Consider the following 19446-nt stretch of genomic DNA (forward strand, 5'->3'; position numbering starts at 1 on the left):
AAATGGGTTTTTATGAAACGACGCACGATTACATGGACACCAGAATCTATGCAGGAAAGAATTCGCGCAAGCGAGTGCAAAGGCGGACAAGTTGTACAAATTGCATTTTAACTTAAAATCATAACTTAGTCTTAGGTTTATATATTATAACTTAACTTAGGCTTAACTTAGTTGTTGAAGTTAATTTTTGAAATCCCAGAAAAGACATAATTTTCAACAATTCTCATGCGGTTTATGAACCAAAAATACCCATTTTGCGGCTTGAGCCCGTCAGGGGATGCATTGAAATGAATAGAGCCCATTTTCAACATTTGTATTAAGTCAGTGGTGAATCCCCAATAATATTAGTCTTGTTGCTGGTTAATAAAAAAAACGGGTTTATTGCAGGCATGTCTGCTAGATTGATTAAAATGCATGTGGAAAAAGGGGATTCACCAAATTTTAATGAGAATTTATGTGTTTAGCTCGTTTTATTACTAGGAAATTCTGCTTTTGATGTAAATACAGCTTTCCAACTGTTTTTCCGCGTGTTAGCCCCTCATTTAATCACCAACAACGTAGACGGACGTCACGTGTTCGTCGAAACACGTGCTGCGGCTATTTCCATTAAATTCTACTGTCCTGGGACCTACACCTAAACGAAAGGTATTAATTTTCAGTCACGTGTTCTTTTCGGTATATTGATATATGAATTTAAAGCTGTATTGTCGCATTTGACTAATTAACTTCAAGGAGACTGCTTCGAACAGGGCTCATTTGTTATAGGAAACATTAATATTTTTTCTCACAAAGCCCATTGTTGCTCCGTCTACTAGGATTGTAATTTGTATTAATTAGTTGCTGTGGCAACAATTCCTTAACAGTACATTTCCAGTCAAAATAATGTTTTAATGATTTGTTTGTAAAATTATGAAAGTTTACGAACTCAGGGTCATCTTCCGAAATCCAGTCAAAACCTCCCACCTGTGCCGAGAAAGAGAAGTTGTCGAAAATGCTGGAAAGGCTGAACCCTACGTGTTCTAAACATCACCCTTTACCTATCCAGGGCACCCCCTATCGTCGACGCTTGCGCGTCCAGCGTTGCGACGCCGCGTCAGATGGTTAGCCGCCCAGTATGCCAGGCGTCGCGACGCCGATTCAGACGCCTCGAGACGCTGCTTGACTGCCATGGCGGTCACTGTGCGTTCAATGTGATGTATTCGTTGCAGCACTGCGTGAACCTCTCCAGACGGGCCTGCAGGTTTTACGTTATCGCTTTCTTCGTGGTGCTGGTCAGTGGTCATGCGGTACCACCAGACCATGCCTCCGAGGATTCCGATGTACGACCCCCACTCGGGGGGTACGACGCCCGCGCCTACGACCGGGCCTTTGATATAAGTTCGTTGGCGAAAGGTAATTTAATACCTACGTCTTCGGTAAAGCATGCTGAAGGACGGGAAGAGCCCACGGAGGTGTCGGTGGAGTTGGGGCAGGTGGGTGCAACTGAGGCGCCTCCGAAAAAGAAGCCGGTGGAGAGGTACAAGGTGATAACCGTTTCGTTTCCCAGGGTTGAAACACCGTTTATCATAGCGTTATGGATTTTCTGTGCCAGTTTAGCCAAAATTGGTAAGTAACACTTCAGCACAGTTTACCTATTAAAGGAAAACCAATATTTGCACCAGACATATGTTTGCTGGGAGCTCAAATCAGCGCCGCAATTAGCCACAGTTTTTCCCTTTCTGTTCTCATTTATTTGTCTGAACTAAATATTCTGGACCACATCAAATTCATATGTTTCTCTTCGGAAAAACATTTCTGAGTAACAGATTGCCAGTATGTTCCAAGTAGCCAATATACAGCGTGATTCACGGAAGTATTTTTTCAATTGATCTTTCAGTCTTGGATTTAGTCTAACCGCTAGTTTCACAAATAAATTGGGAACGCTAATAGTTCTTAAAACTTTTCCAAAGCTAATTTTGCAGGTAATTAGCCTTTTTTAAGCACATATTTCTCCGCTTTCTTAAGAACAGAAGTGTAAACTAGAACAACAGACATTTAATATTGATACGATGCTCTATCAACATCAAAAATGATTATTTGTATGATTAAAATGACAAAAAAAAAACTGGAATCTATATGCATCATTTAAAAGCAAGAAAGTTAACTGTTACCTCAGTTTCGATCAGCATTATTAAATAATTTAAATATCCATTCTTGGTAAAGAGTAACTGCCGGAATCATAAATCTTTGGGAGACTTCGAAAATTATTAGCCCTTCAAATTAATGTAAGGGAGGCCGAGTTGAACCTCTTCACAAAATCGGAGGAATCTTAAGAAATGGAGGATGTTTAAAAATCCTTCGGGAGCAAGCCATTTTTTGGTTTAACCTTACAAAATCACCGTTTGTTTTCCAGCAAGACAACGATCCTAAACACCCTTCATAACTCTGCACGTGTTATTTAGAAAAACTTAAAAAGGCAAAAACCATCTAAATCATCAAATCGCCATCCCAGTCTCCAGATCTGTCACCAATCGAGGAGACATTGGATGAGTTGGACTGAAGAGTTAAAAATCGTTCTCCATCTCGTTTTAATCAACTTTGGGCCTTTCTAGAAGATGAATGGGCACAGTTGCCAAATTAATATTTCACAAAATGATTAAAAAGGATGCTCAAAATTTGCGAAGCAGTAATGAAAATCAAAGGTCATTTTGATGAATCTAAGGCATAACTTTAATTTTGTAAGTTTGTCTTGTTTTTTTTTTGAAAATTCATATTAAAATTCCATTCAATTTCTGTTAAACAGTTTATTGTATTATTATTCTGTGCAATGTTTAACTAAAAATAATATGTTATTTCAAAATCGTCAAATGCAAATTTTTGAACGGTAGCGTATAATGACTTATATATTTTTTTCAACATTCCAAGATGGCGATTGGTCGCTATTTTCGAATGAGAGAGGGAGAGAAACAGAGAGAGAAAATAGAGAGCAAGGAGAGAGAGAGAGAGAGAGAGAGAAAGAGAGGGAGAGAGATACCAGTTTAATGTTAAAAGTAGCATTTTATGCCCTGTGATACAGCCCTAAATTTCAAACCGATGTCAATTCATTTCGAAGGAAGAAAAGGGGAAAGGGATTTTAGACGCGCACGGTAAAATCTATATTATATAACTGCGATGGCATAGCTGACCATGGAAATGTGGCATATTACCACAAGTATGAGATGAGATAAAAAAATAGTCGTTTTAGATTTACCTTGTGGCGGTTATAATTTTTGTTCTACCATTTAATCCATCACATTAGTCAAAAAATGATACTCTGAATATATGTAAGATTGAGAGGTACGAATAGAGCTAACTCCGCCGAAAACTTACATCGTTGACATAAATTTTTCATAAAAAGTCCGGTCGTGACTTAGAAAAACGTCGAAAGATGCAATCGGGAGATATAACTGAATTGAGGACGATCCTGAATCCCCGACAAAGCAAAACAAAAATCGGATACATTTTTAAAATCATGAAGTTAGGGGCGATATATTAGAAACTAAACAGTAAAAAGAAAATGTATTAAGATGAGAGGTCTCAAAACACAAAAAAAAATTTTTTTTTCAAAAATTATTTTTGAAGGATTGTTTTTTCAATATTTACCCACGCGAAGTTTCGCGAACCTTCGCTGTGAGATACGCTTACTAAATAAATGCGGACAAATGGACTTTGTCTACTGAGTCACATTAAGGTGCGAGGATTTTTCCCAAAAGACAAAAATGCCGAGCACGTGGAGCCAAAAGACCCTACAGCTGCCGTTACATAACTGTTACAACGGCGAGACACAGTTTCGTGCCGCAGAGTTTGAGGTCAGGGAAAATCGATTTTCCGAAGCAAAGCTCCGCATTTTCCTTCTGCATGTCAGTCCTCATACTAAAACTTTTCAACTGCTTTTAAGCAGTTTCAGTAGGATGTTCAATTAAATGCTCCAAAAAATGAGCTCTCTATCTATCTATTTCCTAGCTAAACTATTTCCTCAAGCTATTAAAGCTCGACGTGATTATCAATATCCTAGATGTAATCATAAGACTATTAGAGTAATTTCCTGGCCCATTAAATCAACGGTGTGATAGGTCAGATACTAATACCGTAATGTTAATAACATCTATTAAGCACTTGAAATATCCCTACTTTCTGGCATAGTTAATATTACCTATTGTATAGTGGCTGTCCTAACAGATTAAAATGTATTTTTCTATTCATGAGTAAAACGATATACAGAGTGTTCCAAAAATATAGCGCCAAGTCGGTTTATTTATTTAACTTTCTAGGTTTTTTTAACGTGCGGTGGGGAACATAGGTACAAACTTTTTTCTTTAATAAATAGATGAGTGCAAAAAAATACGTTCATTTGTCATTTGAAGAATTTACCGATACGCACCAGTGAAGTAAAAGAGGAAGTCCTGTAGCCTGGCCCGTGCGTTCTCCTGATCTCAACATCCTAGATTTTTCCTTTGGAGTTGTCTTAAATCTCTGGTCAACGAAATGCCTATTCGCAATGAAGAAGAACTGTTAGCATGAATAATGGCCAGTTCACACATTTAGAAGCTATTCCCGGAATATTCCATAGGGTCCGCGAATCAACGAACTGGTAGGACAACCTTTGTATTGAAGCAAATGGTCTACATTTTGAACAATTACTGAAAGTCGTCGTTTATTTATCAATAAAAAAATTTCTAAAACAAACAAAAAATGATTATAATGGTCGAGACCATATTGTCTTTTTTCCGCTCAAACTGCTCATGTGCGGACATATGTTTCTAAATTTCAGCAAAAATTTAATTAAATGGAACTCACAACACTATAAGGCTTTGCTTTGAAGTTGCGACACTTTGAAAATAACTTAAAAAATACATTGTCTCATTTGGGATTACGAGCAGTTTATAAACCGCTCCCTTTAAAATTACCTTTATTTTGTATTTTTAATTGAGGCAACTTTCTGTTTTGGAAATTTAGTCAACACAAAGTCGACACGTTGTTTTACATTAACACGTCAAACGGGATTATTTCTCAGTAAAGTGAACAAATCAACTAAAAGTACCACGTGAGGCAGAGCAACTTGCTTATTTAGAAATTTAATTTGGAAAAAGTAATGCAAATATACAGGGTGTTTCAGAAACATGTTGCCAAATTTTGTCAGGTTATAAATGGCGATAACTTAAGTCATGTTAGCTCCGGAAATATCTGGAAATGAGTCGCTAAGGCACTAGACGAAAAAATTGTTAAAAACGTTAAAGAATGCACATATTTTCTTATTTGTGACTTTTTGTATTGTTATCTTCTAAGGTATTTATTTGAAAAGAAAAACAATAAACGATTACAACAGTTGTTCAAAATTGCGGTCATCGACTTGCTGATATGCGGTCGTACGCAGAACCTTTGATTGACTAACTCGACAAAGAACATGTAGATCTTTCTGAACAAATTGACTAACAGCCGTCACTCTTCCAAGTAATTCTTCTTGTGTAATTACAGGTATTTCATAAACTAGTGATTTGAGGTAACCCCAAAAAAAGAAATCGAGAGGTGTTAGATCTGGACTACGAGCTGGCCAGTTAACAAGCCCACCCCGTCCAATCCACCTTTCAGGAAATTGTAAGTTTAAGTGGTCCAACACGTCGTGAGTGAAAAGTGCCGGAACCTCGTCATGTTGATACTACATCTTTTGGCGGATATTCAACGGAAGCAATTTAGGAAGAACTTCTTGTAAGAATGTTAAATAGATGTGACCATTTAAGCATGGGGGTAGAAGGTATGGTCCAATAACTTGATCTCCTATTATGCCAGCTCAAACGTTAATAGAGAACTGATATTGGTTAAACTTCTTAAACGTTCTCTGAAGATTTTAGTCGCTTCAAATGTGACTATTAAGGTCATTGAAGTAACCTTCTCGAGTATAGCAAGTTTCATTGGTAAAATTAATAACTGAACTAAAGTCGAACTGTTGATCACATCTTCCCAAAACCCAGCGGCAAAAGTTTATTCGCGGACCGTAATCCTGCTGTATCAAATTGTAAACTTTTTGTAAGTGATAAAGTTGTAGTAATTGTTCATGAAGTACACCCCGTACTGATGTCACTGCATTTTCCCATTCGATTTTTTATTGCTCGCACGCTATTGGAGAGTGTTTCTTCCACTTGATTCAATATTTCTTCCATCTCTACTGAAGGAAGCATCCTAGGTTGGCTCGTACTGCCATTTCGTTTAAAATTAAAAAATTTTTTTCTCTCTTGAACGAAGCTGTATGGAAGCAAATAATCTAAGGGATGCATGATGACGATTAGGAAAGCGTTAAACATGGAGCCGGACAGCTTCCCTACTATTGTATCCTGCTTCTCCATAAATCAGATGCATATCTCCTCAAAATTAAAATATAGCAAAACAACTCTTATCTTTAAGTATAAATTATTGACACTTCCACAAGAATGTGTCAAATTATATTATAAATAAACAAATAAATTAATTACAAAAATATGTGCACTTTTTAATAATTTTTTGTGTAGTACCTTAACGACTCATTTCTGGATATATGTTCGTAAGGCAAAATGACTTAACTTATCGCTCTTTATAACCGCCTGAAGTTTGGAAACACCCTGTATATTTCAATCTTTGGGCAGCATCAAGTACAATATTAAAATATTATGTTCACACGGTTTTATGAATGATATTAGGCATGGGTCGTCCATGATTCTCAACATACTGCCTTAATCGAACTAGGAAATTTCGTTCAACTCTCTCTAACATACTGACGGGTATATGGGCGACAATCTGACCAATGTTGTTCTTCAGTTCCACCAGGGTCCTAGGACGACAGTTGTAAACAAGTGATTTTTGATAGTCCCATAAAAAATAGTCACAAGGGGCTAGATCCGGCGACCGTGCTGGCCAGTGCAGATCGCCCTTCCAAGTGTTGCCTAAAAACAGTTTGGCACACGTGTTGCGTGAATCATGGCACCGTCATGCCGGAACCATACATATCCCACATTCATTTCACTGAATGTTGGCAGAAAAAACTCCTGAGTTACTTGGATATAACGTTCTCAATGTTTGATGTAACTGATGTCTTTCAAGAGCCTTCATTTACGTGAAAACAAATCCACGCCTCTGCATCCATTCAGCGCCTTACAGGATGCAAAATTTATTCGAATGATGATTAACACTACATAACGCAAATCGCAGCTATTAGCTCGTTCGTCTGGACAAACTTTCTCAGTGCAGGAAAGTTTTCGTCTAGACTAAACGAGTGCGAGACCATGATAGTAACCTTCAGGTTATTGCCATGATACATCAACAACTACAGCGACGTGGATTCAGAGTTTCTGAATTCTAATAAGAAGGCAGTTCATATATTTGGTGGAAAGTTTCCGTTTCTGTTAAAGTTTCGTGGCAAAACTTGCCAATACCACATTGGATACGAAGTTTTGATTTCGTTTCAGGTTTCCATATGGCTCCTAAGTTGAGTGCCGTATTCCCAGAGTCATGTCTGCTGATATTCGTGGGCGTGGTCATCGGGGTAGTACTAGTGCACTTGACCGATTCCATGCACATGTCCCCGTTAACTCCCGATGCGTTCTTCTTGTACATGTTGCCACCCATTATATTGGATGCTGGCTACTTCATGCCCAACAGGCTGTTTTTTGATAATTTGGGCACGATTTTACTGTTTGCTGTCATAGGGACTATTTCAAATACATTACTTATTGGTAAGTTATTTTTGTCCTCTCCATGCTAGCGTGAGTATAGACTTCTAACTATAAATATCGAAATTAATTTTAGGTGCTTCCCTATGGGCAGTAGGACTGACAGGTCTGTACTCCCATGAAACTCCGCTGCTCGACATGTTCCTGTTCGGGTCCTTAATCTCTGCAGTGGACCCGGTGGCAGTCTTAGCTGTATTCGAAGAAATTCAGGTCAATGAAATCCTGTACATAGTGGTGTTCGGAGAATCCCTCCTCAACGACGCCGTCACTGTTGTTCTCTATCATCTCTTCGAGGCATACACGGAGATGGGCCTCACGAACGTCGTAGCTACAGACATTTTATCGGGGTTTTTGAACTTTTTAGTCGTAGCCTTCGGAGGTACAGTGATCGGTGTGATCTGGGGCTTCGCTACTGCCTTAGTGATTAGGTATACGAATGAAGTGCGCGTAATCGAACCCATTTTTATATTTGTGATGTCTTATTTGGCCTATCTCAGTGCAGAGCTGTTTCATATGTCTGGCATTCTAGCGTAAGTATCTTTAGCACTGCTTCCATACTGCGTGGATGAAGGTTTTGTGACTGTTGCATTTTATTGATAAAATATCTGGTCGTACCAACGAGCAATGACTCTGCAAAGGCCACGTTTCACGAACAAAATTTTTAGCAATGGTAGTAAAAAATTACTTTAATTTCCGGAAACCAAACGCGAATACATACACAGGTACTAGAATACATATAAAGGGTGTCCCAAATCCTACGAGCTATCATTGCTATATCTTAAACGGTAAGAGATACAGGGTTGGTTAAGATAGGAAAAATGTGCCAAATTTAATACTCTTTCAAGAATTGAAAACAATGTTGATAATTGACTTTTAGTTTCCAAGTTATTACGGAAAAACAAAAATTTGGCCAAATATAATTTCCTAAATAAATCTAAAACTAAAGGTGTTTCAGTAAAATGTTTGATATAAACATTTTATGGTTCTTTTAGGTCTACAAACCAATAAATTTCTAAATTTTAAATATTACTTAATTTTTGAAATTATAACAACTATAACAATATTTTTTAAGAAATTTTTAAAGTCCTAAGTAACCCTTTTAAAATAAAGTATCACATGATAGAATTTATTGACGATTTAGTTTAAAAAAAAAGTATCTCCCTAAGCTAGGCCGGTCCTGAACATCTAAAGAAAAATATAACTATTATGTTTCCCGAAAATGTTATGTTGGCAAATAAATTATCAATCAAGCCACAAGTTAATTAAATTTTCCACGGTAACAAAAGTAATATTTCGACTCTTAGTTTTAAATGAAACTGAACATCCTTTAATGAACAAACGCAGAACTACGTAACGATAATAGAATCAACAATTATTATTATTATTATTATTATTATTATTATTAATATTATTATTATTATTAATATTATTATTATTATTAATATTATTATTATTATTATTATTATTATTATTATTATTATTATTATTATTATTATTTCGCCTAATTATAAGCTTTCAGCGACTTCCGTTATTGTAAATAAAGAATGTAGAGGTCCGTATCTAAAAAAATCAAGTTATTGTCATTATCTCAAAATCTAAACAATATTTAAAATTTAAAAATTAACTTATTTGTAGACGTAAGAAAACAATAAAATATTTATATGAAACACTTTATTGAAAAACTTCTAATTTTGAATTTATTTAGAAAATTATATTCGGCCAAATTTTAGTTTTTTCATACCTTGGAAACTCAAAATTATTTAGCAACATTTTATTTAATTCTCCAAAAAGTATTCATTTCAAAACATTTTTTTCTAATTTAACTGATCCCGTAACTCTTATCGTTTAGGGACAGCAATGATATCAATAACTTTTATTGCTTTTGTGCCTTTTAGTCCTTTTGTAATTCTATGAGTTTGCTTACACTCTTGCTCAATGCAGGTTAAAAGAAAAGCTCGAATAAATTTATCTTAAACTTGCTTTCTCCTGAAATAAAAGAAAAGCCCATAAATTTTCCTGAAAAGATTTAGCAATTTATATCGATACATGCTATCCGTTATTTTCAAGATTGCTTTGTGGTTAGAAACGAATGATTAAAACTAAATTATTAGCTAATTTCGAAATCCTTTAAAATAAGCTTTCATTGACCGGAAAGGTAAATCAATTTTATTAAATTTTATTACTTACGTAAATTATTGGAACTCCTGACCATAATCACTCTAAATTATTATACGAGAAAATGAATTGTTTAAATAGATTATTTTGAATAATTGGAAAACTATAACTATCATTAGAGCACTCGATAGTTATAAATTGTATATCTTGGGAAATCTTAGGATAACGAATTATACAATTTTGAAACGTTGTTTAGTAATGGCGATTCCTCTGCATGAAGTCATTGTTATTTAACTTTTAATTCCAAATCTCGGAGCGTAAACATGACTCAATTAAACAAAATTTTCTTACTTTTCCAAGGGATATCTTATCTCTTGGATTAATTGTATTAGTTACATATAAGTAATTTTTAGTGAAATTTTGAACCAATTAGAATTTAAATCACTAAATGATTAGCAACAAAAGCTGTAATATTTGACGTTTCAAAATTGCTGCCGCATCATCCCATTGTCGCATGCAAAATTCAAATTAAAGGCCTACTAAAATTTGGCATTTATGGCCTATTAAATACTATGGCGGCCATTATGCATATGGATATTTTATTAAGCCTATTCGGGAGAGAGACAAGGATTTGGGATATTTCGTGTTATCATATTTGTGACTAACAGGGTGTGTTCAAAGAAAAGAGTCCTACTGAATGTGAATGATGAACTCATCATTCACACTTGATAGCACTGCTTGCAGTATAGGGATTAATAGATGTTGTCATGATAGTAAATATAAAATTGCCTAATTTTTATAGAGAATGGTTCTGGACTTGATTCTACGACTAACAATTATATAAAAGTATTCAAGGCTCGACAAATGCTTCGTTAACTAAATACGGTGTGTTAAAATTTAGGTCTTTATTGGTTATTTTCTCATATTTTCTAGTTTTAGACAAATTTAATCGAAATATTGAGTATATATTGAGATTTGTGTCATTAATAATTGCACTTCTCAAATTATTGTTAAAGAATACAGAACATTTGATTTTCTCCGATTAAGCTGTCTTTTCCCATTCTTAAATGATATGGAATACGCTACTAACCGTTTTTTTTCCTTATTTTTAACTTCCCTGAAAACTGTCATTCTATTTGCTAAAATTAAAAAAAAAAGTTACAAATTTGAGATATATATTTTTTTCTCTTTAAGGTCGTATAGGTACGTAATCTATATACATATCCTAAACGAATAACATCAATCTTAAAATAGATCCTTCAGGCACTCTATTATTAAAGAGGAGGAGACTCTTTACCAATATGGAAATAGATACTTTATTGATATATCCTTTAGGCTTAATAAAAGCTTGAGATGCATGACAATATGTTTCTTTAATTATTGTATAATTTTTTATTTGACTTTTAATACTTAAAAACAAAACGCAATTTCAGAAATATTTGTTATCTCTTTGCTCATATTGAATAAAAAATTTGGATGTTTTTTTTGTTTTAGGATAACCTTTTGTGGTATAACAATGAAGAACTACGTGGAGGCAAACATCTCCCACAAATCCCATACAACCACTAAATATACCATGAAAATGTTAAGCAGCTCCTCGGAGACCATCATATTCATGTTATTAGGAGTGGCTACTGTTCACGAGGGCCATGATTGGAATACGTGGTTTGTGATACTGACCATTCTCTTCTGCTCTGTGTACCGAGTGATAGGTACGTAGAAAAGTCTTTTAACAAGTTTTTCAAAAGAAGATCTAATTCGATTTTATTAATGGGCAAAATCAGATCTCATAAAATTCTCCGTATTCCGAGATCAAGACAACTAAAACCGTGTTGCCCGAGTGAAGCATTAAATTCTTACGCGCGCATCTGAATATAATATATCATGGGGCGAATTTGATACACCCTACTGGAAAACCCATAGCGGATATCGTGCCAAACTTTTAAATTCTTGACCTTTGTTAGATCAATACTCAGCCTTCACGCTTAACTGGCAAGTCAAACGTTACGTAATATAATACACTATGTCCGAGATTAGGAGGGTCACTATGAGGATTTTGGAAACGGTAAAAGATACAGATTTGTTTAAATAGAAAAAAAGTTGCGTAATCAAAAGCCTAAGAAAATGACGTTTAGAGATCATCCCAAAATTTTTTGGTTTGTAAATTATTTTGAAAAAATGGAATGATTTCAATTTTTTTTTCTGGCGTTAATATTGGATCTAGATTTAAAACGATGACACTCTTTAATGTGGTATGATCAGTTTTCTGATCCGACGTTTGATCTCTACGGAACCGTTATCGACTTCAGTTTCTGAAATACGGACGGATGTTTTAATATCAAATTCTGAAAGCTCTTTTTATCGTGAATATAACGATTTATAACAGTTTATGATTTAATTGCGATTTAATCTTTTTTAGCCTCGATCAAGAAAATTCCTATTACGAACCTGTACAAAGTTTCTAATTAATTAAGAATAAACAATTAGCTATCACAATTAACAATTTATGTCATTTAGCCGTTTAATAATAAATTTATATATAAATTAATGCACTGATTTAATAGAATATATAACAAACAAATAAATTAAATTAATAGACCTAAAAGTTAAAAAAATAACAACACAGGCATACACCTAAACGAAATAAATTGGTCATTTGATTTTATTGCTATAGCTAACTGCTTTTTCTAAATTAAAAAACTACTTTCAGAGCCGTAAGAATTTTATTATTTAAGGCCGAAAAAATGCCTAAAATGCAATTAAACCATAAAATGTTGTACACCGTTGATTTCGGAATAAAAAGAGCTTTCAGAATCTGATACCAGAATATCCGGATTGTTTTTAAAAAAATGAGGTTGGTGACGATTCCTCAAAGACGAAACGTTGGATGACTGGCAATGTCACGTTACAGAGCATTAAATGTTGCTGTGCCATAGTGCCGTCGGTTTTGATATAGTTACAATATTAGTACCAGAAAAAAATTATATGTAAAATAGAATAATCCAATTTTTTCAAAATATCTTAAAATCTAAAATTTTTGCGGCGATTTTCAAACGCCATTTTCTTAGGTCTTAGATTACGCAACTTTTCTTCCATGTAACCAAATCTGTATCCCTTACCGTCTCTAAGATCCCCATAATGGCCCTCCTTATCTCGGACTCGATCTATTCGAATGCTATTAGGGCAAATATTGTTCTTAGTTCCTTACAACAATTAAAAGTTGTACGTACAGTTGAAGTCATGAATAATACATACAGAGCCAATTTTTAACAGAAATACTCACTAATTTTTAACACACCCTTTACATGTTTTACTCCTGCTCATTGTTCTTTTAGTATTCTTTAAATAACTTAAATGAGTACGACATTATTAAAAACATTTTTTTTTCTAGGAGTCATAGTTCTGACAGCAATAGCCAACCGTTTCCGGATTCACCAGTTAAGCAAAGTAGAGAAGTTCGTAATGTCTTATGGAGGCCTAAGAGGAGCAGTTGCTTTCGCCTTGGTATTATTGATAAATCCTAAAATTGTACCTCTACAACCCATGTTCATGACCACAACTATCGCCGTTGTGTATTTTACTGTGTTCTTTCAGGTTAGCACCAAAATTTACAGATTTACATCAAGCCCCGACTGATGGAAAGTCTCGAAGAGTAATGTGTCTGTGTGTTACAGGGCATTACAATAAAACCCCTCGTTAAAATCCTGAATGTCAAGACATCAGAAAAAAGAAAACCGACAATGAACGAAAGGATACATGAAAGAGTAAGTAAACTAAAGATGGGTATTCACCAAAAAAGCGAGCAAAAGCGAACAACCAAAAAACATCGAAAGGAAAGCGGTACCTCGAAGAAAATACTTATTTTTGCTCCTTCGATGTGAACGAGATTCCAACAGTTTTTATTATTTTCTGGCCCTTTCTTTTATCGCTAAGCGCGGGCTGCAACGGGAATAAAGATTATTTTTGCACTTGTAAATTAATTAGTATTATCTCACCGATGTAAGATCGGCAAACATGGACATTAACAAAGCGTTTAACAGCGTCTGACATAGAAGACTTCTTCATAAACTACACGAACTTCAAATGCCCAAATACCTGCTCTACAAAATCAAAAATCTACTTGAAAATGGACAACTACTCAACAAGGACTGCCCCAGGGGTCGTCACTATCACCGTTGTTACACAATTTGTCTTGTTACAGCATATACAGCTTACAGGAGGACCAACAAATAGACAAGACAGCATACATATTATAATACGCCTACGGCACAGCACTCGTAGTGCATGGCACATATACAGACAAGACTGTGACAAGACTTCAGGAACTAATGGACAAAACAATGACATGGTTGTACAAATGGGGATTAACGACTAATACTAATGAAAACCAATTTTCATTTTCAAACCACAAATTTAAAGCGAATTCTCCTATAGCAAGAGCTAAGGGCCACGTTACCAAACCAAAGAACCAACATCAAATATTTAGAAATAACCACCGATTCTGAACTAAATTTTAAGACATTTAAGAATTACCAGAACAGAAATCGCTATAAGAGTAAAACATTTTCGAACAATGACATATAAAGACAAGGATATTAACACAAAAACGACAACTAAAATATGCAGAGCAATCTACACACCCCTGTTGGACTGCGGATATATACTGAGAACAAACGCAAAAGAAAAGACAAAATACTATGAACAAACTACAGAGCAAATCGCATTAAGACTAAGTACAGAGGTTAGACATCCAACAAACCCGTTCCGCAATCCCTTCCAATCCAATGTTTTACGAACCTTCAAGCATGACAAAGATAATAGAAAGACTGATACAAAAATAGAAAAAATGAAAAAAAAATCTCACAAAACATTCGCGCTCCCAATACCCCAATACAACCCTATTCACACATTTTCATCAATAAACTATATAATCCAATTTATTGTATATAAATTTACTTATAAATACCTTCAAGGGCAGAAACACGTGAAGGTCGATTGCACGCTTCTATTGGTAGAAGCAAGGATTTAAATAAATAAATAATGATATTGTTATCGGTTTCAAGGCCCGTTTCCAAAATTGAATGGGCTAATAATAGTGAAATAATGGGAAATTCTAAATAGTAGATCAACTACGAGCCTGCATGTAACCGCTGTGGTATAAACGAAATGTCGGTATTGCGAGCAAACGCGAGCAAACATTCGCGAACAAAAACAAACGTTCGCTTTTGCTCGCTTTTTGGATATACGCCCACCTTACTGCAACTAAAAAGCGCCTTTTCATTGTTGCATTTTTGCCATTTTTGCCTGACTTTTTAGTGTATAATTAAAAGATGTACATCTTTGCTTCTGCCGTTTTCTTATAGAAACCTTTAACGGTAAGTAATGGTCGAAATTAATAGATCATAGACGTCGTGCAATAAACTTGGGCATCCCACAACATAACCCCATAGAACCATTAGTCGATTGGTTTCTGCATCGTAAAACTAGTCGCGATTGAAAATGTAAGTTTATGAGCCAAATTCTCGTCATTTGCAGAAGGTTTTAATTTTCTGCTTCAATATGAAAAAATTTGCAGCTGAGACTCATCGAACGCTCTCAAATACTTCTGATGAGGCCACTATTACTGAAAGAAAATGTCGTGAGTGGTTTCGACGTTTCAAGAACGGCGATTTTCACATCAAAGACGGGCATAGCGGTGGTTGGTTCGAAGATGCAGAATACGGGGAATTACTTCATAAAAATTCGTGTCAAAATCAAGAGCAACACGATCATTTGAGTTTCATCCGAGCACTGAAAGACCAACGGCCGCAATATATAGCGAGACACATTAAAGTGATTTTTCAACGTGATGATCATCGATCCCACGTTGCGAAAGTGGTTAACCTGGAAACGTTAAAATGTAAAGTCCTACTCCGGCCGCCGTATTTTCCAGAGTTTGCCCCCTTGGATTATCGCTTGCTTCGATCAACGGCACATGGCGTGACTGACCAGCATTTCTGATTTTATGATGAAGTAAAAAACTGGATCGATTCGTAGATTGCTTCAAACGATGGGAGAAAGCAGCGGCCAGCGATGGACAATATTTGAATCATAAATGTACATATAACTCGTTTTTTACGATAAAGTCTCGAATTTCGGGAAAAAACGTCGGAAGCAAAGTTGTACGTCATTTAGTTTCGCGGCTAATTTCTAAAAGTTCAACCTTTCCAGCTGATGGACCATGCCATGGCTGCCATAGAAGATATACTGGGTCAGCATGGTAACTACCATATCCGTGATAGGTATTCTCTTCTTCTACCCTTTCCATTCTGATTAGTAAAACTGTAACTTCTCAGATTTAAGCGCTTTGACAACAAATTCATCCGACCGTATCTGCTGCGAAATCACCAAGGCGCCGAACCAAAAATCCTGGAAACTTACTCTAAATTGGCGATGAGGGATGCAATGGAGTACATGCGTCGCAATGCTTCCACTATAGGCAACATCTCTAACACCGAAAGTATGTCGGCCATCTTTAAAAACTGCACCTCCTCAACTGGTAACCTCAACGGAAGGTGCGCTCCTAAATTATCAACCTGGTAAACAAGAAGCAACCCTTTAGCAAAACTTTCAATTTTGGTGAAGGGCTGCTTCATTGGAATGTTAGAGGGTGGCTTTAAAGATAGATTAAATAATAAATATAAATTTTAATGAAAAAAAGGTATAGCATTTCCTTTCAAAATCATCTATCTCAAAATAGGTATATACGGGGTGAACCTTAAATAAGGGCTTTCCTTTTAACATGACATAAACCTCAAAAAAACGAAGTAAAAACAATATTTAACATTTTTTCGAAATCTAAAAAACAAACGAAATGTGCGCATGTGAGAGTTTGAATATTTAACAAAATCTTTAGTTATTATTCACTCTAAGATTAACTACGGAAGATGTTTGAAATTCTCGCCATTGGTTTCATTTACACAAATTGTCGCTCGCCTTATGCACATATTCACTTATGGCATTTTCCACCTATTCACGCAGGTCTGCCAGCATCTAAAATTTAATTGTGACCACCAAACTTTTGATTTAAACTCACAGATAAAAATCACATGGACTTAGGTCTGGCGATCTCGCCGTCTTATTGATCCATTGCAACATATCAACTTGCTAAAAAATTTATTATTTAAAACATTTTGTATTTTCTCTTTAGTTTTCTTCATACTTGGATAATTCGATTGTTTTTGAGATTTGGAAAAAATGATACCAAGTAGTGGTTAAACGTTCCGGTGACGTTGATTCAATGTAGGATATTGCTTTATACCAAGGATTGCAACTTGCTCATTTATTATGATCTCTGTTTCTCATTTATTAATATTTACGTCTACAATAGACCAAGAAGTAACGAGCTTCATTGGAGTACGGCAATGCATAGAAAAAAGACTAAGACGCGTTTAGATGTTTAACATATCAATCACCAAGTAAAAAGGCACCAATTAGGCATAAACGCTCAATGAACGAATTTTATATTCTATTTAATGTTCAATAACATAGATTCAACGATATTGATTAATGAAATTGACTAATTTTAACTCGCCTTTGCCAATTTTGACGTAGAAAATTACACTGCATATTTGACAGACTTCAACGAATTGAAATTTAATGTCAATAATGACACACGCGAACGTAAAATAATTGAAAGGCCTTAAATATCATAAGAGTTCGACGTTAGCGCGACCAAAAAATGGATTCCCCATTTAGGTGCAGAAGAAAATCGGTATATCATCGCGCCAACGTTATTTTCCGACGTTGAGTTGGTTAAAGCGACATCGATTCAACGTCGAAGAGTTATTTGAATTAGAATTTTCCTCTCCTATTTTCACGATGCTGCTTTGTAATTGGTCAACAATTATAGCATTGAGGCAATAATAATAGTAACTCCTGTTCTAAATTTACAACGTTCAACAGGTGGGTCTGACTTTCGTCGAGAACAGAGCATTAATGTTACCAATAAATAATTTCTTTATCAAATGCTCAAAAGGATTATCGCCTAATTTAATGAAAATTGGTACGCTACTTACTAGTGAAAAAGGACTTCGTTTTTTGATTAAATTAAATTATAATTTGTATAACTACACTTAAACTCCTTTCCAACATTCCAATCTCCATTGTGACTTTTAATTTTCAGCTCCAGCTTAAGCCAAATCGACACTAGTTCGTGGAACATCGACATGCAAGAGTTGGAATATAATCCGTCCAAGAAGGATCTCACTGATGCCAAAATTCATCATTTGCTTGCTGAAGAATTAGTTAAACCCTGTCGCCGAGTAGGTGTCTCAGTGTGGTTCTTATGAATAAACATCATAATTTTTTTTTTCAAAGTCAATTCTCGTTTCAACCTTGGCATTGAAACGGACATCCTTAAATCAACATTTTTTCAGCCACATGTAATACCCGTATTACGAAGGCTTCCACCTTACCTCGATTAACAAGTTTAGAAGTATTCTGATCATTACTAATTATTTATCAGGCGGATTTTAAATGTACAAGAAAGATCATAGTTCACGAAAACTATTCAATAATGAATAGTTGGTCTGCAAATATAGAAATTAGTTAATTTTTGGAGTTTACGTGGAAGTAAGAAGTTAAAAAGAAATTAGACTTGGCTTCGGAGTGTGGGTTATCGACTCAACGCTTCTTTTTTCGTTTACTCACTATTAACGAAGTTCTTACTTTATGTGTGTATTTTTAATTAATAACTTCTCCTTTAGCATCGTCGTTTAAGCTATAGTAGACACGCTGTAAACGATCGAGATTTATCGACACAAGTAAACTATAGGATGCACGTTAACATGAGGAGACTAGTAGCCGATAAAAAGCACCACCATAGTCATAAGAGGCATAGCAAGAAGATGAATAAGGTGAGTGTGCGCTTTAACAAAACGCATAGGATTTCACGTCTTCCCAACTTTTCACTTCCATGTTAAGGCCCCTTCAGGGAAAGGGGTCCAAAATAGTAGCGATATATCGGAAACTTGATGCTTATAAAGCTAACATTTTGTTAAATCGTATTATAATAATAATAGTGAAATTAAGTTACTCTATAACATAATGCTTAAGTCCAATGACTTTGTAGGGAGGGAAAGAAAATCACGTAAGCTTTCCAGAATTCCAGCAAAACGGGACGGCTAAGCAGTTTTCTCACGGTAAGTAACGTCCTAATATAAAATATACCGAGCGTCACCAAAATCCCTTTCAGGCTGCCATTATTTTATTTTTTTTATCGTTTTTAATCAAATTTGGTATATTCAGTATTCCAAATTCCAATTTTATCGAAGTTAATGGTGGATACTTATGATATTTAAACAGAATGCTAACGAGATTTCCTAGATAAAGTGGAAAAACCTAATAAAATCCTGTAACGCAAAAATTTCACCTTTAAATTCCCTCTGCGTGACAATTGCGGCATCCAAATTTTTAAATTGAAAATTGAGGTTTGTGATACCTCCTTTTAAAAATCTTATTATTGACTATTTGAAATGGCTATAGTAGTAAACTTTATTTTAAACAACAATAGAAAGAAAAATTATATAATTGATGGAATTTTCGGCAACAAACTTAAAACTTATTAACTAAT

At 35.1% G+C, this 19446-nt stretch overlaps 1 protein-coding gene and 1 long non-coding RNA gene across 8 annotated transcripts in view; one reads left to right on the plus strand and one right to left on the minus strand.

Moving 5' to 3' along the window:
* Positions 1–19446, minus strand: part of LOC136341243 (uncharacterized) — a 43718-nt gene that overhangs the window by 12961 nt on the left and 11311 nt on the right. The gene's annotated exons all lie outside the window — the stretch shown is intronic.
* The window catches only part of Nhe2 (Na[+]/H[+] hydrogen exchanger 2), a 29909-nt gene continuing 11163 nt past the window's right edge, over positions 701–19446 (plus strand). For 4 of the 6 annotated variants that reach the window (XM_066285993.1, XM_066285996.1, XM_066285997.1 and 1 more), the window contains exons 1-11: positions 702–1605; positions 7455–7721; positions 7795–8248; positions 11328–11545; positions 13225–13427; positions 13508–13597; positions 16044–16114; positions 16169–16411; positions 17998–18136; positions 18581–18730; positions 18946–19015. In XM_066285993.1, coding sequence (XP_066142090.1) covers positions 1098–1605; positions 7455–7721; positions 7795–8248; positions 11328–11545; positions 13225–13427; positions 13508–13597; positions 16044–16114; positions 16169–16411; positions 17998–18136; positions 18581–18730; positions 18946–19015 — 2413 coding nt within the window. In that variant the 5' untranslated portion in view covers positions 702–1097. Of the gene's footprint in view, positions 1606–7454; positions 7722–7794; positions 8249–11327; positions 11546–13224; positions 13428–13507; positions 13598–16043; positions 16115–16168; positions 16412–17997; positions 18137–18580; positions 18731–18945; positions 19016–19446 lie in introns of all 6 variants that reach the window. The other 2 variants (XM_066285998.1, XM_066285995.1) reach the window with 2 other exon arrangements.

This window comes from Euwallacea fornicatus, chromosome 9 (assembly GCF_040115645.1).
Source record: "Euwallacea fornicatus isolate EFF26 chromosome 9, ASM4011564v1, whole genome shotgun sequence".
Classification (NCBI taxonomy): domain Eukaryota; kingdom Metazoa; phylum Arthropoda; class Insecta; order Coleoptera; family Curculionidae; genus Euwallacea; species Euwallacea fornicatus.